Source organism: Bubalus bubalis, chromosome 6, assembly GCF_019923935.1.
Source record: "Bubalus bubalis isolate 160015118507 breed Murrah chromosome 6, NDDB_SH_1, whole genome shotgun sequence".
In the NCBI taxonomy this organism is placed as follows: Eukaryota; Metazoa; Chordata; class Mammalia; order Artiodactyla; family Bovidae; genus Bubalus; species Bubalus bubalis.
The window spans coordinates 59,583,505-59,601,693 of NC_059162.1; the positions used below are offsets into that span (position 1 = coordinate 59,583,505).

Sequence of the window (18,189 nt, forward strand, 5' to 3'; positions counted from 1 at the left end):
TTTATGAAGTAATGGTAGCTATTGTTATTTTTGTTATATGAAAGGTCTCTTTAATAATTCTACAATGAAGCCAGAGTTTTGAAATTTGGCATGTTAGTCACTCAGTTGTGTCCAGCTCTTTGTGTCATCTACAGTGGGACTGTAGCCCACCTGAATTCCTCTGTCCATGGAATTCTTCAGGCAAGAATACTTGAGCGGGTTGCCATGCCCTTCTCCATGGGATCTTCCCAAGCCAGGGATCGAACCCAGGTCTCATGTATTGTAGACAGATTCTTTACCATCTGAGCTACCAGGGAAGCCCTACCTAAAAATTCTAGCAATACCAATAGAAATTCTAGTAATACCAATAATAATTTCTAACTTTATCCTAATATCTTACTTCTATCATTCACTTCTTAATCTTGTAATTCACATTAAGAATGACAACTTCTTTAAATTTAATAATTAGCTTAATATTTAATAGTTAACAGTCCTCAGAGAGGGCTATTTCAAAAGTTAGTATTAATGCACATATGGCCAATTAATTAATGACAAATGAGCCAAGAATAAACAAAGGGGAAAAGATAGTCTCTTCAATAAATGGTGCTGGAAAAACAAGAGAACGATGTGCAAAAGAAAGAAACTGGAACACTACCTTATACCACATAGAAAAGTTAATTCAAAGTGGATCAAAGATTTGAATGTAAGGCCTGAAACCATAAAGCCTGTATAAGAAAACATAAGTGGTAAGCTCTTTGACATCAGTCTTGGTGATGATTTTTTTTTTTTTGGATCTGACTCCAAAAACAGAGGCAACAAAAGCAAAAATAAACAAGTGGGACTATATTAGACTAAAAATCTTCTGCAGAGCAAACAGAACCAACAAAGTGAAAAGGCAACCTACTGAACAGGAGAAAATATTTGCAAATCCAAAATACATAAAGAATACATATAACTCCACAGTAAAAAATAAATATTAATCAACAATCAAATTTAAAAATGGGCAGAGGATTTGAATAGACATTTTTTCCAAAGAAGATATGCAGATGGCCAACAGGTATATGAAAAGATGTACTGAACCATTAATCACGAGGGAAATGCAAACCAAAACAATAAGGAAGTATCTTATGCCCTTTAGAAAGGCATAAGAAAAAAAACAAGAGATAACAAATGTTGGCAAAGATGTGGAAAAGGGAACCCTTATGCATTATTAGTAGAATTGTAGTATGGAAAATAGTAGGGAGGTTCCCGAAAAAAATTAAAAACAGAACTACCATACAATTCAGCAATTTTGCTTCTGGGTATCTAACTAAAAGAAGAAAAACACTAAATCAAAAAGATATAGCTCCCTCACATTCATTACATCACTATTTACAATAGCCTAGACATGAAAGCAATCTGAGTGTCTATCACTGGAAAATAAAGAAAATGTGGTGTATATATATGTGTGTGTGTGTGTGTGTGTGTATATATATATATAAAATAGAATAGTATTCAGCCATAAAAAGGAAGTCTTGTCTTTTCTGACAATATAAATTGAATGTGAGGGCATTTTAAATGCCCTCTACAAGTAAAATAAGTCAGACAAAGACAAATACATAATCTCACTTATATGTAGAATCTAAAAATAAAATATTAAAAAAATGTAAATCCAAAACCATAGGTACAGAGAACAGACTGGTGGTTGCCAGAGGTGGGGGGAGGGGTCGCAGAGCATTAAATGGGTGAAAGTGGTCAAAATGTACAAACTTCCAGTTATAAAATAAGTAATTCATGGGGATGTAACATTCAGCATGGTAACTATAACTATAATAATACTGCACTGTATATTCGAAAGTTGTTAGAGATAGTAGATCTTAAAAATTCTTATCAGAAGAAAAAAATTTAACTCTGTATGTGATTCATGTTAACTACAGTTATCATGGTGAACATTTGAATTATCATGGTGAATAATGAATTATTATGTGGTATATCTGAAACTAATAGATTATATGAAAATTATATCTCAATGTTTAAAAGTTAGTATTTCAATATTAAAGTGAGTTTAAAACTTTCCAACATTCATTACTAAGAAAAGTATCACTTTACTAATTATAAAAGAAATGTTAGTTCCAAAATTTAGTCTTTGCTTCATAATAAAACCACCAACTGAACACAAAGGCAGAAGATGGTGAGATACATGAGCAAGAAAAGGCATGCTTTTAATAAGAAATAGCTTCTTTCGAAGGTTGCTAAACTTTGTTGCTGTGAGCATTCTATTGCAGTAGAGCTTCTCCATTGTGGGGTGAGGGGTTGGTGGTGGTGAGGAGATAAACCACTTGAAAAGCTGCTAACTTACTAAAAGCATCTATTGTGTGTGGGAATATTAGTTCCTCCTCCCTCCTAGAAGAAAAGGAAAAAAGGGATAAAAGACCAACTGATGAAAAATGGAGTAATAAGACTAAATGAATGGGCAAAAATATTCACATGTATACTTGTAAGTTGTATAGATATGCACATATATGTGAAACACCTAGAATTTTTTATAATTTATTGAAAATTCTACATGATTAAACATAGATCAATAGCAAGAGTGTCATGTACCAAAGTTTTGATTAATTCAAAATCTGTGATTCTGAAATCCATAAAAAAGAGAACATTATGATCCCATTTGTTCAATAAAAGTTTATGTCTCCATATACATTGGGCTTCCCTGGTGGCTCAGACAGTAAAGAATCTGCCTGCAATGCAAGAGACCTGAGTTTGATCCCTGGGTCAGGAGGATCCCCTGGAGAAGCGAATGGCTACCCTCTCCAGTATTTTTGGAGTGGTATCCTGGAGAGTCCTCATGGACAAAGGAGCTTGGCTGGCTGCAGTCCATGGGGTCACAAAGCGTCGGATATGACGGAGTGACTAAGCACAGCACAGCACACATATATATGGATGCAGAGAGCTCTATATAGAAACTGTCTAGAAGAACATACCCCAAACTATTAAGATGGCTCCCTCTTAGTTATTTAATTATTTTAAAACTTAATAATCACCATGAATCTACCATGCAAAATAAAAGGTATCATATTTTTTTAAAAAACTATAATCTTGACAATGCTTATATCCATCCCACCCCTGCATCCCTGACCTGAGGGAATCATCCTCCCCAATCCCATATTCATTTAACCTTTCTCCCCATGCATGTGTGCAAGAGCTTGTTTTGGCTATAACCTGTGCAATATTGTAGCCTCTAAACACAAGTGGCTGTTGAGCATTAAAAATCCAACTAAGAAATTGGGTTTTTCATTTTAACTAGTTTAAATTTAAAAACCTGAATTAAAGTAAATTATGTTTCTGATCGACACAACTTCATTGTTTTGGTGTGATAACATTTCTCTTTAACCATTGCAGTGCCTAGATACTACTTTGAAGTTCAATCAGATGCAGCTCTCTTTCTCTAGTTTTACACATAAACACACGGCAATCCAGTTGGCATCTATACATTGATTCAGGATAAATGATCTTTTCTATGCACCCATGTAATATTGTAATGTGTTTGATGCAGACAGCACAGGTTATAAGACTCTCTTTGTATGTTGTAATTGGTAATTAATAATCTTACAATTTTAATTGCAATAAAATATTTTAGTTAAAAGTAAGTATGGATACATTTTAAAATGTAAAAAGGAGGCATACCACTGATGCAGAATCAAAAGGAGATGCAGAAACCAGCACCAGAGTCAGAACAGTAAAGAAAAAAGGAGCCTAACTCAAAGTATATTGGAAATTTCATGATGAACAGCAATTGCAATTCACTGGAGCAGAGCAAAAGGAAAAAAAGCTGTTTGAAAAATGGATAAACATTAAGTGACATTTTTAGCAAAGACATGGCGAATTTGGTAACTTGCTTCTCAACAGTCAAAAAGAGCTAATAACATTAGTCACCTGTAATCAAAATTCAACGTCCAGCAAAACATTTTGAAGTGATTTTAAACAGAATCTGAGCTCATAAATTTGCCCAGCTATAAACAACTTGGATTCTAGCACAAAAAAAGAACACAGTTTTTTCAATAGCTATGTTGTTATATTCAGTTTTTAGAATATTATGATAAAATACTAAAAAGGCAGTCTCATCAAAAGTGAGACATTTTTCAATCATGCCATCAAACAATTGCCTGAAGAATGTAAGATCTTTTTAACAGTATCTAAGATTGATTGGTTCAAATTTGGAAAAACACAGCTACTTTTCTTTAGCTTTAGATGAGTAGTGCAACATCAAAAGTGAAAAGTGTTAGTCACTCAGTCATGTCTGACTATTTGTGACCCCACCGACTGTAACATGCCAGGCTCCTCTGTCCATAGACTTCTCCAGGCAAGAATACTGGAGTGGATAGCCGTTCGCTTCTCCAGGGGATTTTCCTGACCCAGGCATCAAACCCGGGTTTCCTGCATTGCAGGCAGACTCTACCTTCGGAGTCACAAGGGAAGCCCGGAACATCAAAGACACTGCCAAGATCATTCTTGGAGTCTTGCTTTATCTCAGAAGACTTCCAAATTTAAGAAGAAATGTTATCAACTTATGGCCTGAAAAACTGAATTTCTATTTAAATATTTTAAATGTTTTATATTTGTTGAAGAATAACTTCAGCTAGATTTGAAAAAATTAAATCCTATCCTGGTAGATGGTACTTCAGCCACACTAAGTTTTAAAAAAATCTGGTTTTAATATACTTTTAAAACAGGAGACATATTTCGTTGCTTCATTCTACTGTATGATACACGTGTTCGGTTTTTTGAAGCGGACTCCTGAAAAGTGTCAAGAATGCCATTGTTAAATCATTCCATAAATATTTGTAAATGCCACAGATCAATGCCAAACAATGGACCTCTTAAAAGAAACAGAGCATATTTAAAGATCTATGTTCTTTGCCAATACTTGTTAAGTCATAGAAGAAATATACAAAGACTTATTGTATTGTTAAGTCCAATTCAAGATTTCATTAAAACAAAAAATGCTTTCCAAATAGTCAATAATTAAAGACAAAAAATGGCAGAGAAATTTGTATTTTCTCATTGACATATCAGACTACATGTAAATGAGATTAATTTGAAGCTCCTGAAAAAGAAAAAAAAGGAAATGCTGATTTGTAACCTAGGTAAAGAGGCACAAAATTTTGTGTTGAAATTGAAACTTTTCAGAGTATAGTAAAAATAATTTTACACATCTTTTAAACATAAATCAATTTTAAGAGAAATTTGAAGAATGATTTATTGGATAAATTTATATGTCTTATAAATTTATGTAATACACTTTTGAATTTAATGCTAACAATATGATTTTTTTGAGTATCAGCAAATTTAACTTAGACAGTTTTGAAAGGATATGCTATTGCTTCTAAGTCAAATCAAATCTAAAAGAGAAGAACCAGGAACTTCCCTGGTGGTCCAGTGGCTAAGACTCCCTGCTCCTAATGCAGGGGGCCCAGGTTCGATCCTTGGTCAGGGAACTAGATCCCACATGCCACAACTAAGACCTGCAGACAAATAAATGAACAAAAAGTAAATATACAAACTAGAAGAAGAACAAGTTGTGTCGATGTACACGAATGTATTAAAGGAAAATAATTTTTGGTACTTGATTCATTTATTGAGACTTTTAAGAATTATTTAGGTATGTGATTCTACTTTTTCAATCACAAATTTTATGAAATCTAATAGAGATCAAGTATTTATAATAAAATTTTTCCATCCAAACTGAGACATACTCTAAGTGTAAAATATATAGTGGACTGATAAAATTTAGCACAAAAATATAAACTATCTCATTAATAATGTGCTATGTTGATTACATTTAAAAATGATAACATCCTGGGTATTTTCAGTCAAATATAAATTATATTAAAATTAATTTCATCTGTTTAAATATGACCACCAGAAAATGTTAAATTACATCTATGGCTCAAATGTCATTTCTAGTATATATCTGGCACTAACATATATCCAGAAACGGAATTGTTGAGTTATAAAATATTTTATGGTTCAACACTGGAAAATAACGCCAAATTGTTTTCCAAAGCCACTGGACATCAGCATCAACATTACGAGAGAACATGTTAAAACACAAGTTCCCAGGCCTTTGGGATGTACCAAACAGAAACTCTGGAGGTGTGGCCCAGCTGCCTGTATTTTAACATGCCCTCCAAGTGATACAAATTCGCTTTGAGAAACACTGCCTAGCGTAACTTAGAACGGACATATGATATATTTTATACTTAGAAGAAATATGCCATTTTGAAAAGGGAAGTCCTGTCTTTGTTAAGTTATGGTCATAGTATTGAATGTTTCCATCATTTACAAATCTTGGGTACTTAGGCTTCTATAGCCCCCTGGGAGTGAGAGCTGTGCCTCTGGTGAAAGAGACTGAAAGCTACCTTTGACAACCTAGTCACCCCAGTGCAGAAGAAAGGGCTCAGTTTTCAATGCCAGACTTTAAACCTAAATACCAACATCAGGACTTATAAGCAATGAACTCTTAGAAGGTCTTTTACCTCCTGGAGCTTTTGTTTTCTCCACTATAAAACGGGAATTATAGCACATACCTCAAAATATGGTTGTGAGGATTAACAAGGCTCACACAAAGTGCTAGACACAGAGAAAGGACTCCATAAATAATAGGCTTGTAAAACTAAAGCTCTGAGCAGGAGCACATGGCCAGTGAATAGGTCATTATCCTAGGCTTCTTTGGAAATGATCCTTTGTGAAGTACATTGTCTAATAAAGCAACTTTATTTTCCATGCCTGGAAAACAAAATGGAAGCAACTGTGACCCCAATTTGAGCAGATCTCAGAGACAGCCTTAAGACTCTATGTTTTAGGGATTCAGTATTATAATCTAACTCTATCTTGGCCAACAGGTTAGCCAATAGCCACTTGCTATATAAACTGAGACTGCTATTTCTGATCAAGGTGGAGTAATGGGGCCCAGAACTACACTTCTGCCTAAAACAACTAAAACAATTGACAAGATGTATGAAACTGGCACTCAAGGCACTGGACACAGGCAGTAAAGAATAGTGGTCCCTGAAGGGTGGGAAACAAGCATGGTAGCCCTAGCCACTTACTGCCTGAAGAGAGATTTTAGGCTGTGCCTGGGTGCAGAGTTCCAGAGAAGAGAGAGCTACAGAGAGAGAACTCTGGAGATGTGTAGAGGTTTCCCTTCAAGTGCTCAGTGGAGTACTGATTATCACATACACATGAAGAAATAAGCTGGGGAAAGAATCATGAAAAAGAATTAGAGACAAAAATCCTTAGAGATCACACAGAGTTGGGAATTGTGCTTGTTTCTATCTTCCAGAGAGGAATATTGCATCATTCAGGAGTATTGGTTAGAGTAGAAATGTGGGTCTTACTTCAATAAAAGGGGGAAAAAAAAGGGTAAATACAGCTCTAGTCCTGACTAACAATACTTATTAATAAAATAAGGCTTAAAAGGATCAATTGCTTGTTTCCAACTAATTTAAGCACATCCCAGGACAAAGATCTGGAATATTTACAGGAATACAAAATTATCCAACATTCAACAAGGCAAAATTCAAAACACCTAACTTTCAATAAAGAATTACCAAGCGTGCAAAGAAGCAGAAAAATATGACCCATAGTGAAAAGAAAAACCAATCAACTGAAACCGACTGAGAAGTGATAGAATTAGTAGACAAGGACATTGAAACAATTTTATGACTATATTTCATACGTTCAGAAGCTAGAGGGAAGGATATGTAAAGTGAAGACACGAAAGATTTAAAAAGACCAAGCTGAACTTCTAGAGATGAAAACTTGTTTGAAATGAAAAATGCATTGGGTGGGATTAACAAGAGATTATACATTTCAGAAGAAAAGATTAGTGAACTTGAAGGAAAAGCAATAGAAACTATCCAAAAATGAAACACAGAAAAAAGATTGGAAAAAAAATTAACAGGGTATCAGTGAATTGTGGGGCAATATCAAGTGATCAAATAAACCTATAACTGGAGTCCCCAAAGGAGAAGTGGAGAAAGACCAAAGAAAATTTAAAAAATAACAGTTGAAAATTTCCCCCAGCAATCCCACTGCTGGGCATACACACTGAGGAAACCAGAATTGAAAGAGACACACGTACCCCAATGTTAATCGCAGCACTGTTTACAATAGCCAGGACATGGAAGCAACCTAGATGCCCATCAGCAGACGAATGGATAAGAAAGCTGTGGTACATATACACGATGAAATATTACTCAGCTATTAAAAAGAATACATTTGAATCAGTTCTAATGAGGTGGATGAAACTGCAGCCTATTATACAGAGCGAAGTAAGTCAGAAAGAAAAACACCAATACAGTATACTAATGCATATATATGGAATTTATAAAGATGGTAACGATGACCCTATATGCGAGACAGCAAAAGAGACACAGATGTAAAGAACAGACTGTTGGACTCTGTGGGAGAAGGTGAGAGTGGGATGATTTGGGAGAATAGCATTGAAACATGTATATTATCATATGTGAAACAGATCACCAGAGCAGGTTCCATGCATGAGACAGGGTGCTCAGGGCTGGTGCCCTGGGATGACCCTGAGAGATGGGATGGGGAGGGAGGTCAGAGGGAGGGTCTAGATGGGGAACACATGTATACCCATGGCTGATTCATGTGAATGTATGGCAAAACCACCACAATATTGTAAAATAATTAGCCTCCAATTAAAATAAAAAGAAAAAAATAAAATTTAAAAAAAAAGAAATTTCCAAACTTGATAAAAACTAAGCCCATAGATTCCCCCTCCCAAAAAACAAACTTTAAACACAAGAAAGATGAATAAAACTACACTGAGTCTCATAATCAAATTGCTCAACAATCAATGACCCAGAGAAAAATTTAAAAGCAGGCTGAAAAGAAAGACAAGAAAAAAAGTAAAAATGTTTTTCTTGTCTTAAGATTGAGAACAAAATTAGGATGTCTAATCTCACCAGTGCTATTCAACTTTTTACTGGAGGTCTTATTGAGCACAATAAAGTAAGAAAAAGAAATGAAAGGTATCCACAGTGGGAAAGAAAAAGTAAAACTGTCTTTATTCACAAGACATAGCTGTCTATGTTAAATATCTGATAGAATCTATGAAAAAGCCATTAGAAGTAATAAGTGAGTTTAGCAAGGTTGTAGGATACAAGATCAACATTAAAAAAAACCTGCCATATTTCTTTATACTAGCAATAAACAACTAGAAATTTAAATTTAAAAAGCATTATCAATAATGGGGCTTCTCTGGTGACTCAGTGTTAAAGAATTTGCTGCTAATGCAGGAGATGCAAGTTCAATCCCTGGGTCTGGAAGATCTCATAGAGAAGGAAATGGCAACCTCCTCCAGTATTCTTGCTTGGGAAATCCCACGGACAGAGAAGCCTGGTAGGCCACAGTCCATGGGATCACAGAAGAGTCAGACATGACTTAGCAACTAAACAACAACAACCATTAATAATAGTATAAAAATATGAAATATGGAGGGATATATCTGATGAAATATGTGCAAGACCTGCACACTGAAAACTATGAAACATTGCTGAGGGAAATTAAAGAGGACCTAAGTAATGGATCAAAATGCTGTGTTAATGAGTTGGAAGACACAATATTGTTAAGATGTCAATTCTCCTTAAATTGATCTATAATTCAATGCAATGCCAGTCAAATGACCAACAGGCATTTTTTGGGGTAGAAATTTAAAAGCTGATTTATATGGAAAAGCAAAGGACCTAAGAGTGCCAAAACAAGTTCCAAAAAAAAATCAAAGTTGAATGGATAATACTACCTGATTTCAAGATTTATCATAAAGGTATAGTTACCCAAACAGTGTTGTATTGGGATGCTGCTGCTGCTGCTGCTAAGTCACTTTAGTTGTGTCCGACACTGTGTGACCCCGTAGACGGCAGCCCACCAGGCTCCCCCGTCCCTGGGATTCTCCAGGCAAGAACACTGGAGTGGGTTGCCCTTTCCTTCTCCAATGCATGAAAGTGAAAAGTGAAAGGGAAGTCGCTCAGTCGTGTCCAACCCTCAGCAACCCCATGGACTGCAGCCTACCAGGCTCCTCCATCCATGGGACTCTCATAAATATATACAAAATATCAATGGAATAAAATAGAGTCCAGAACTAGATCTACAGATATATGATCAGTTTTTTTTTTTTCAACAAAGTTGCAGAGATAGTTCAACAAATGGTGCTGGAACAATTGGGTATCCAAAGGCAAAAAAACCAACAACCGAAACCACTATCAACAGTAAGACTTTAATCCTTATTCCACACCATATACAAAAATTAACTCAAAAATTATAGTCCCAAATCTAAGAAAACATAAGAGAATATCTTTGTGACCTTGGGCGAGGCAAATATTTCTTAGATAAGTGACACTAAAAGCACTATCCATAAAATAAAAAATTTATAGACTGGACTTCATCAAAATTTAAAACTTCTGCACTTTGAAAGGCACTGTAGAGAGAATGAAAAAACAAATTATACACAACAAGAAAATATTTTCAAATCATGTATATAACAAAGGACTTGTAACCTGAATATGTAAAAATTCTACATAATAATATACTAAAAAACCAGCCCAATAAAAAGATGGGCAAAAGATCTGAACAATACTTAAGAAGATCTGTAGATAAAACATGCACATAAAAAAAAAAACTCAACATCCTCAGTCATTACAGAAATGAAAATTAAAACCATACCTAATAACCAAGGAGAGAACTATCTAAAACACTGATAAAGGAAACTGAAAATGATTCAAAGTAATGGGAAGATATACCATGCTCTTGGATTGGAAGAATTGATGTTGTTAAAATGGTCATACTACACAAAGCATCTTCAGATTAAAAAACAAAACAAAACACACCTAATGAAATGAAGAAGACCGATCACACCAAGTTCCTGAGGACACAGAACGACTGGAATGCTCACACACTGCTGGTGGGAATGTAACATGGCACAACTAGTTCGGAAAATAGTTTGGCAATTTCTTACAAAGTTTGGCATATACCTACTACATGGCCTTCCCTGGTGGCTCAGACGGTAAAGCGTCTGTCTACAATGTGGGAGACCCGGGTTCAATCCGTGGGTCGGGAAGATCCGCTGGAGAAGGAAATGGCAATCCACTCCAGTAGTATTGCCTGGAAAATCCCATGGACAGAGTAGCCTGGTAGGCTACAGTCCATGGGGTCGCAAAGAGCGGACATGATCGAGCGACTTCACTTACTCACTTACCACGTGGCCCAGTCACTTCACTCCTAGATACTTATCCAAGAAGAATGTATATGTTCACACACACACTTGTACACAAGTGACCAAGGCAGCTTAGTTGTAATCCCTAATAAATGGGAACAACCCAAAAGTCTATGAACAAGTGGGTGGACAAACAATGAACAAAGTGTTGTATATCCATACAATAAAACATTACTTAGTAATAAAAATCAATGAACTATTGATACATATTATAACATAAACAAATCCTAAATTAATTATTCTGGGAGAAAGAAACCAGACCCCTTCCCTCCCCCTAAAAAAGTACATTCTGAATAATTCCATTTATATAAAAATCTAGGAAAAATAAACTAATCTTCAGTGAGAGACTACCAGTGTTGCCTGGGGAATATAAGGGCAGAGAAGGGCAGGAAGAAGAGATTATAAAGGTTTATGAGGAACCTGTGGGGATGATGGATATGTTTGTTATCTTAATTTTGGTAATGGTTTCATGGGTGTATACAAATGTCAGAGCTTATCATATTTTATACTTTAAACACATGCAGTTTATTATATGGCAATCATATTTCAATGAAGCTGTTAACTTTTAAAATGGATTCAAATTGAATAAAATTAAAAGTTCAGTTCATCAGACATTAGTCATATGTCAAGTTTGTAATTGCCACATGCAGCTCGTGGCTACCATGGTGGACAATATCTGTGTAGGTCATTCCCATCACTGCCCAGGGTACTATTGGAAGCAGTTGGTCTAACCAACACATTACAAAAAGCATCTGTTTCTTTCGTTCCTCCTCCACCTACCTTCCCCAAACTTCAAACATGGGAACAAGCATGGAAGCATGGCATTGATATATAAATTACAGGAGAAAATTTTAAAGCAGATTTTATTAAGTTTAATGTAACTTTAATATAAAAGATACCTTCTATTCATAAACATATATAGCATACTATTTTTTCATTCAGTTATCACAACTTCTACAGATTACATTAGCTTCTTCCAAAGCTCAAGTTGAAGGAGATTTTAAACTAAAATGACAGGGAAAAAATGAAACAGACAACACTGTCTTGGAGCATACTTCTTCCTTGTAAGCAATATGGTTACAGCCAAAATATAACTCCTAGAATAAATATTTTTTCATATACTTACAGATATTTTATGTCTAAAATACGTAGCATGTTTCAGAATACACCACATAATGCAACTGAATTTTCCTATTTAAAAGTATCAAGCATATAACTCACAATAGATATAATCAGAAGTTTCAATTGTAAGAGCAGATATAAAAAAGAGACTTTGGTATATGCAGAAATGTTTCACATTCAAGGAACAGTTCATAAAATGAGGACAGAGAAGTTGTTAAACTTAGTATTCTGACACTTTTTTCCTTCCCTTCCTATAGCTTTCATTTTTGAGATAGGTGGTTTTATTCAAAAAAGACGCAATCTCTCTTTTCTGTTCCCCCTCACACACACACACACACACCCCACCCCCCACTCCCGCGCCCCCCCCCCCCATACTCCATGTAGCCAATGGACTTGGGAGGCAGAGTCTGTGTTTGCTTTGTGTTTTTGTTTCAATATACAGAATTCAGGACTGGAATCTTCAACCTTCCCTGTTTTAAAGCCTGATACACTAACCCTTTATGCACTTTGATGTCTGAGTCATCTCTTAGAAATGGAATACAGAAAAAGGCAATTGAGGCTGGGGGGAGAGGGGAAGCTGGTCACCAGTGTAGACCACTCAACCAAGACAGCCCCCACAGTGTATTGTAGTAGGTAAGCAAGAAGTATAAAAATAGAACCCAAGTCCCTCTGTTGTTTGCAGAAGCAGAACTCACAAGCCAGTTTCACTTACTTTTTTACACCGACAGAGCCATTTTCCTTGTTTTCCATGTCAACAGATAGCATGGGGAGGCTGCAGGGTTCCTTTACTTCAGCAACTAATCAATAAGGGAGAAAAGCTCGTGTTTAATTCTTTGAAAGTGAGAGAAGAATATATACTCTGAATCGGAAACATAATGGTCCCTTTTACAGCCTCACACCAATTCACGTATATGTTTGCTTAAATCTTCAGTTCCCTCAGTGATTGGAGAGATGTGATTAAACCTAAAGAATTGGAGGAGACAGATTGGGGTGCTTTCATCTGTGCTGGCACTCCCTGCCTCGACAATAAGCATTTGCAAATGAAATTGAATCCTTGTTCAAAACAAGTGCTGTGTGAACTGGCACAGCTTCTCCCAGTGCCAAGCTCTCACTTAAGACACTGCAACTCATAAATGAGTCAAAGTCGACAAAAACAATCCCCCTTTTCCTCCCCTTTCCACCTCGGGCTGTGATTTCTTTTTTTCTTACTGTATTTTTTTTTTTCTGTCCACTCCCACTTCTCCTCTATTTTTTCACTGCGATGCAAAAGAGCACTTAAAGCTTTTGTCAGCAAGTATTCCCCTACCTCATATATTCTCAATGAAAACCTTAAAAACCTGTCTGTGAGATGGCCATGCTCTGGTAAAGCTGGAAGCTCACGAAAATGTCAGATAGCCCTTAACACAGAAAGGTGCTGCTGGTGTGTGTGTGTGTGTGTGTAAGAGAGGGTAGGCAGCTCATTAGATTTATGTAAAAATCATCAAAACATTCAAAGAGATATAGTAGCATCCATCACTTTGTCTTTTTGTTTAGTAGGAAGAACACAGAAAAAATAAAATCCCTCTACAATTAATATGCAATTAGCAAGACGAAAAAGCTACAAACAAAACTGCTGGAAAAAAAAAAAAAAAACTAGTTCTGAAACGTGCTTGTTCTTCTACAGCTGAAGCCATAAATTAAATACATTTCCTCTCAAATCACTTTATACTTCGGCACTTCTTCCCTAGGGATTATTACTCTGACATGACAAGTGCATCATTTAGTATATTCACAAGATTTTATCACTGTTACAGAAGTAGATGATTAACAAATAATACTGTTAAGTGTGGGATAATCTTCACTGCTGATATACACGCACACACACACACACAAACTTCCAGTCACTATACCACTTAGATCATTCATAGAGAAATCCAACATTTAATATACATCTAGATATTAACATACATCCACACACCGCTATAGAGTAGACAGAAGATAGTGCTGCTTGCTCCATGCCAAAAGAATGATTTCACTTCAGTTGGAAACTGTTACACATTCACCATTTTCTAAGCATCTCAGAAACAAAACAAAACAAAACACTCACAATGATACTCTGCAACACCACACTACATTGTCTTATTATTATTATTTTCTTTTCTTGTGGAAGAGTAAAAAGAAAACCTACCTAGAAGCAACTAAAACATGTCATTTTTTTATAGGCTTATCAAGAACAGCCAAAGAAACCCCAATGTTTTCTTTCACAAAGTAGGCTGGCAAAGGAATTCAATAAGGAGGTACAATTTGACACAGTGAAATAAAACCAGGCTGGCTCTCAGCCAACATGACGTTAGGAATCACACACAAGCTGCACCAACTGCCTTCTGGTTCATGGCTGACTTTTTAAAGCTACAGTGTGCCGGTTCACTTTTGCTAACTACCTTCAGCACAATTAGTGGAAGTGAATGAATCACAAGTCCCCAAGCTGCAGAATTCTCTCTGCACCTGTCTTGATCAAAGGAAAACAAACTGTATCAAGAGGCTATTATTTTCTCCCTCCCCCTCCTTGTTTCTGCATCATATGTCTTTGCTGTTTTGAGCATGAATGTCATGTGTCAAACTATTTTTTTTCTTCCCTGTGGGAGAAAAAATAAGAGAAAGTCCAGTGCCTATGGACTATATTCAGTGAACACCCAGAAGCTGCAGTCCTGTGTTACTCTTTTGCTGACAAAATTCCCAGGGCTGGCTTTCAAGCTCTTTGTGAGAATAAGGAAAGTACTGCCCAGCAGAAAATCCTTTTACTTCATTATGCAGGAAGTAACATATTTCAGAGAGGATGCAAAGGAGATGACCAGATCGCTTGAGGACGCCCACATTCTTTAATTTTGGCATTCATCCTACCAGATGAAGTCAGCCAAAAACTCAAAATAAAACAAACTTTATTCTACGAAACAAAAACAATTAGTCTGGGAGGTTTCATTTTACCATACTTCCCCAGTTGCATAAAAAGCATAATTCAACAAATTCAACATTTCTTTTCTATGAGCACCTGCTACTATATTAATTACATATGAAAAAAAGGATTTGTGCCAACCCCCAAATTCATAGTATCTTCCACCATCCTAAGTCCCAGTTCAGGAAAGGGGAAGGTAGAATAAAGGCCAGGCATGATCTTTTGATTAAGTTACCCTGATCATTCTTACAGTTCTCTTGCTTGACTAGGAACTACTGCTCAAGGGAAACATTCCCATTCCACAAACATACTGTATATAACTAGGAACATAAATGGTTCTCACGGAAATAAACAATCAATATTTGCACACTTTTAGGTCAAGATGTCAACAAAACCTCTCAAGGTAGGGCAGAAGGATCCTAGAAAAAGTCATCTCCTGCTGAAATACTGTATAGAGTGGGCAGAACTGAGGAAAAAGCTGCTAGTCTCTCTTTTCTTTAGCAATTTTTAAGGGTACTAGAAAATCAGCAACTATGATCTAAATTTGCAGTCTGAATTTCAAAGTCAATTTTCTTCCCCTTACTTATTGCAGGAATGGTATTAGAAATTTTCAACTTCTTGGAAGATCATCGCTGAGAAAAATTTCAAATGCTCTCTCTGCACATCTTTGCCATTGCCCCCCTTGAAAGAGTAAATAATAATAATTTAGGGAAGACTTCTAAATATTCTTTTATTTTTGAGTACTATTTTTTGAGCACAGCTCAAACAAGTGGGTTTTTTTCTTGGTTTGTTTTATCACCAATGATCAAAATGATGAACTCTTCTGGAGACAGAGGACTCTTTCACCAACAGATTCCATAATGCTTTTGAACTTGATCTGAGGTGTCTAAACTGTTTTCCAACTAAATTCAAATGAAAGGGGGCTGGGCTGTGAGTCCTGGGGGCAAGGGATAGAGAAGAGAGCACCCTGACAGCACTGTCATGGCACTGCTTAGAACAATACTAGGTTCAGCCCACCACTCTTGAAAGGAGAGAGGCAAAGCAAGTGTAGTTACATTGACTCTCAGACACCCTCACAGGAGAAAGGATTCTGTTCCTCCAAGAATTTCTTCCTACGTATAGAAGAGGACATCCCTTACTGTCTTGCCTGTTGTGATCAAAATTTGCCTGTTAGACAAGGGTATGGGTTTCAGAAGGTGTTGTGAAAAATCAATCCCATTTTATAAAAAATGAGCCACATATCCTGACAACAGGTTTCATTCATCAGCTAATTTCTAATTTTGGAGAAAACTGACATTTGTGGGTGTAAGCATCCATACTAGTACTCAACCACTTCCTCCTCACTCCCTCCACAAAGTGATATTAACCCTCTTCTCTGCTAATAAAAATTAAGTTTATTTGTGTGTAGTGTGGTGTCTGGTGTGTGTGTAGGGCATAGCATAAATGCAGTATGTGTGATAAGCGTATGCTGTGTAATATGTGTGGGTGTTGTACCTGTGGTATAAGTGTGTGTTTGTGGTGTGCGTAGTGTCGTGGTATTCGTGTGTTTGCAGAATGTGCAGTATGCATTGTGTTTGTGTCTGTGTGTGTAAGAGGAGTGAGAGATAGAGATACAAACCAACAAGACCCTCTAATCCAGGATATCATGGGATGTGCTAAAGTAACTTCAGAAGTCCTCGTGCTGAAATTTCGGAGCAGTACTTTCGGGGACACTTGGAAATGGGCTCAGATAGGAAGGGAGATGGGTCAGGAAGGATGGGAAACTGGTGCCTCAATCGGCTTCTTTTATTGATCTCTCATCCCCCAGTGAGCAAGCACCCTCCCGGGGGAACCATCCTCCCTGCCTTGCCTCCAGGTATCCGCCCGCAGGCGTCTCCAGCCCGAATCTCCGAGCGCAGACCTGGGTACACAGCGCTGCAGAAGTCATCTCAAGAAGTCGCCGAAGGGCAGGGCCGAGCTCAGCAGGGCCCTAGAGGGTCTCTAGGGGAAACTGAGGAGGGCCTGGAGAGGGGGCGGTGGGGGCAGAACATAGGGCAGGAGAGGGGATGCCGGAGCGACTCTTGAATCAGCGGTCATGTCCGACAGCCAAACGACTCGCTTGTGGCACTGGTGACAGAGGGGAAAGTTTCTGGCTAAGATTTTCAAGAAGAAATCGTTTGTCTTTGGGACTGGGGGCTCCCCAGGGGAACTCATCTTTGGAAAGGGAGTAGGGAGGTGTGGCGCTCGGTAAGCGCCCAGCCGAGCCTTGCCATCTCCTGGTCCCCTCCTGCTAGCTCCGCCCTGCAGCCCCCGGGGAGCCGTAGCGCTCCACGGGGCCGGGCACGCTTCTGCCCCCACTTCCACTCCGGGATGACAGATAACACACTCGGGGGGTACAACAAGCTGCAGGAGCACCGGACACACAGCAGAGACGAGGGAGGGCAGGGCAGTTTTTCTCGTGGCTTTCTTCGTTTCCTTCCATCCTGGACAGGGTGGGGTAGGACGGGCGCGTTCCCAGTGCCCTCGTAGCACGAGCGATCACTTACCTCCCCGCATGGCCAGCGCCGGGAGGCTTTCCCCGGTGCAGAGCTCGCCGGTCGCCACGCGCCCAGCCCCAGTGCACCCGGCCGGGCTCGCGGGGCACGCCGGGACTTGTAGTCTCCGCCCTCGGGGCGAGGGTCCGAGGGCTGGGTCGGCGAGGAAGCTGAGAGGCCCGGGAGGGAAGGGATGGGGCCGGGGCGCTAAGAAGGTAAAGGGAGGACATTTGCAAGAACTTAAAACTTCCTGGGAGCTGGAGGTGTGAAACACTCCGAGAGAGGTTTTTAAACAGGGAATTTTCAGGCTTAATACCATTTTCTTCCTGTCTTATTCGCACGTGGCAATTCTGATGAAGTTTTGA

General features: G+C 37.8%; 1 protein-coding gene across 2 annotated transcripts in view; it reads right to left on the reverse strand.

Annotated features, from left to right (window-relative positions):
• The window catches only part of SAMD13 (sterile alpha motif domain containing 13), a 53,489-nt gene extending 35,562 nt beyond the window's left edge, over positions 1 to 17,927 (reverse strand). Inside the window, exons 1-2 of one of the 2 annotated variants that reach the window (XM_006070871.3) lie at positions 17,837 to 17,927; positions 13,092 to 13,176 (exon numbers count right to left, since the gene is read on the reverse strand). In XM_006070871.3, the coding sequence (XP_006070933.1) occupies positions 13,092 to 13,176; positions 17,837 to 17,846 (95 nt within the window). In that variant the 5' untranslated portion in view covers positions 17,847 to 17,927. Of the gene's footprint in view, positions 1 to 13,091; positions 13,177 to 14,546; positions 14,917 to 17,836 lie in introns of those variants that run through there. The other variant, XM_006070872.3, reaches the window with a different exon arrangement.
• Positions 17,928 to 18,189: the final 262 nt, after the last annotated feature.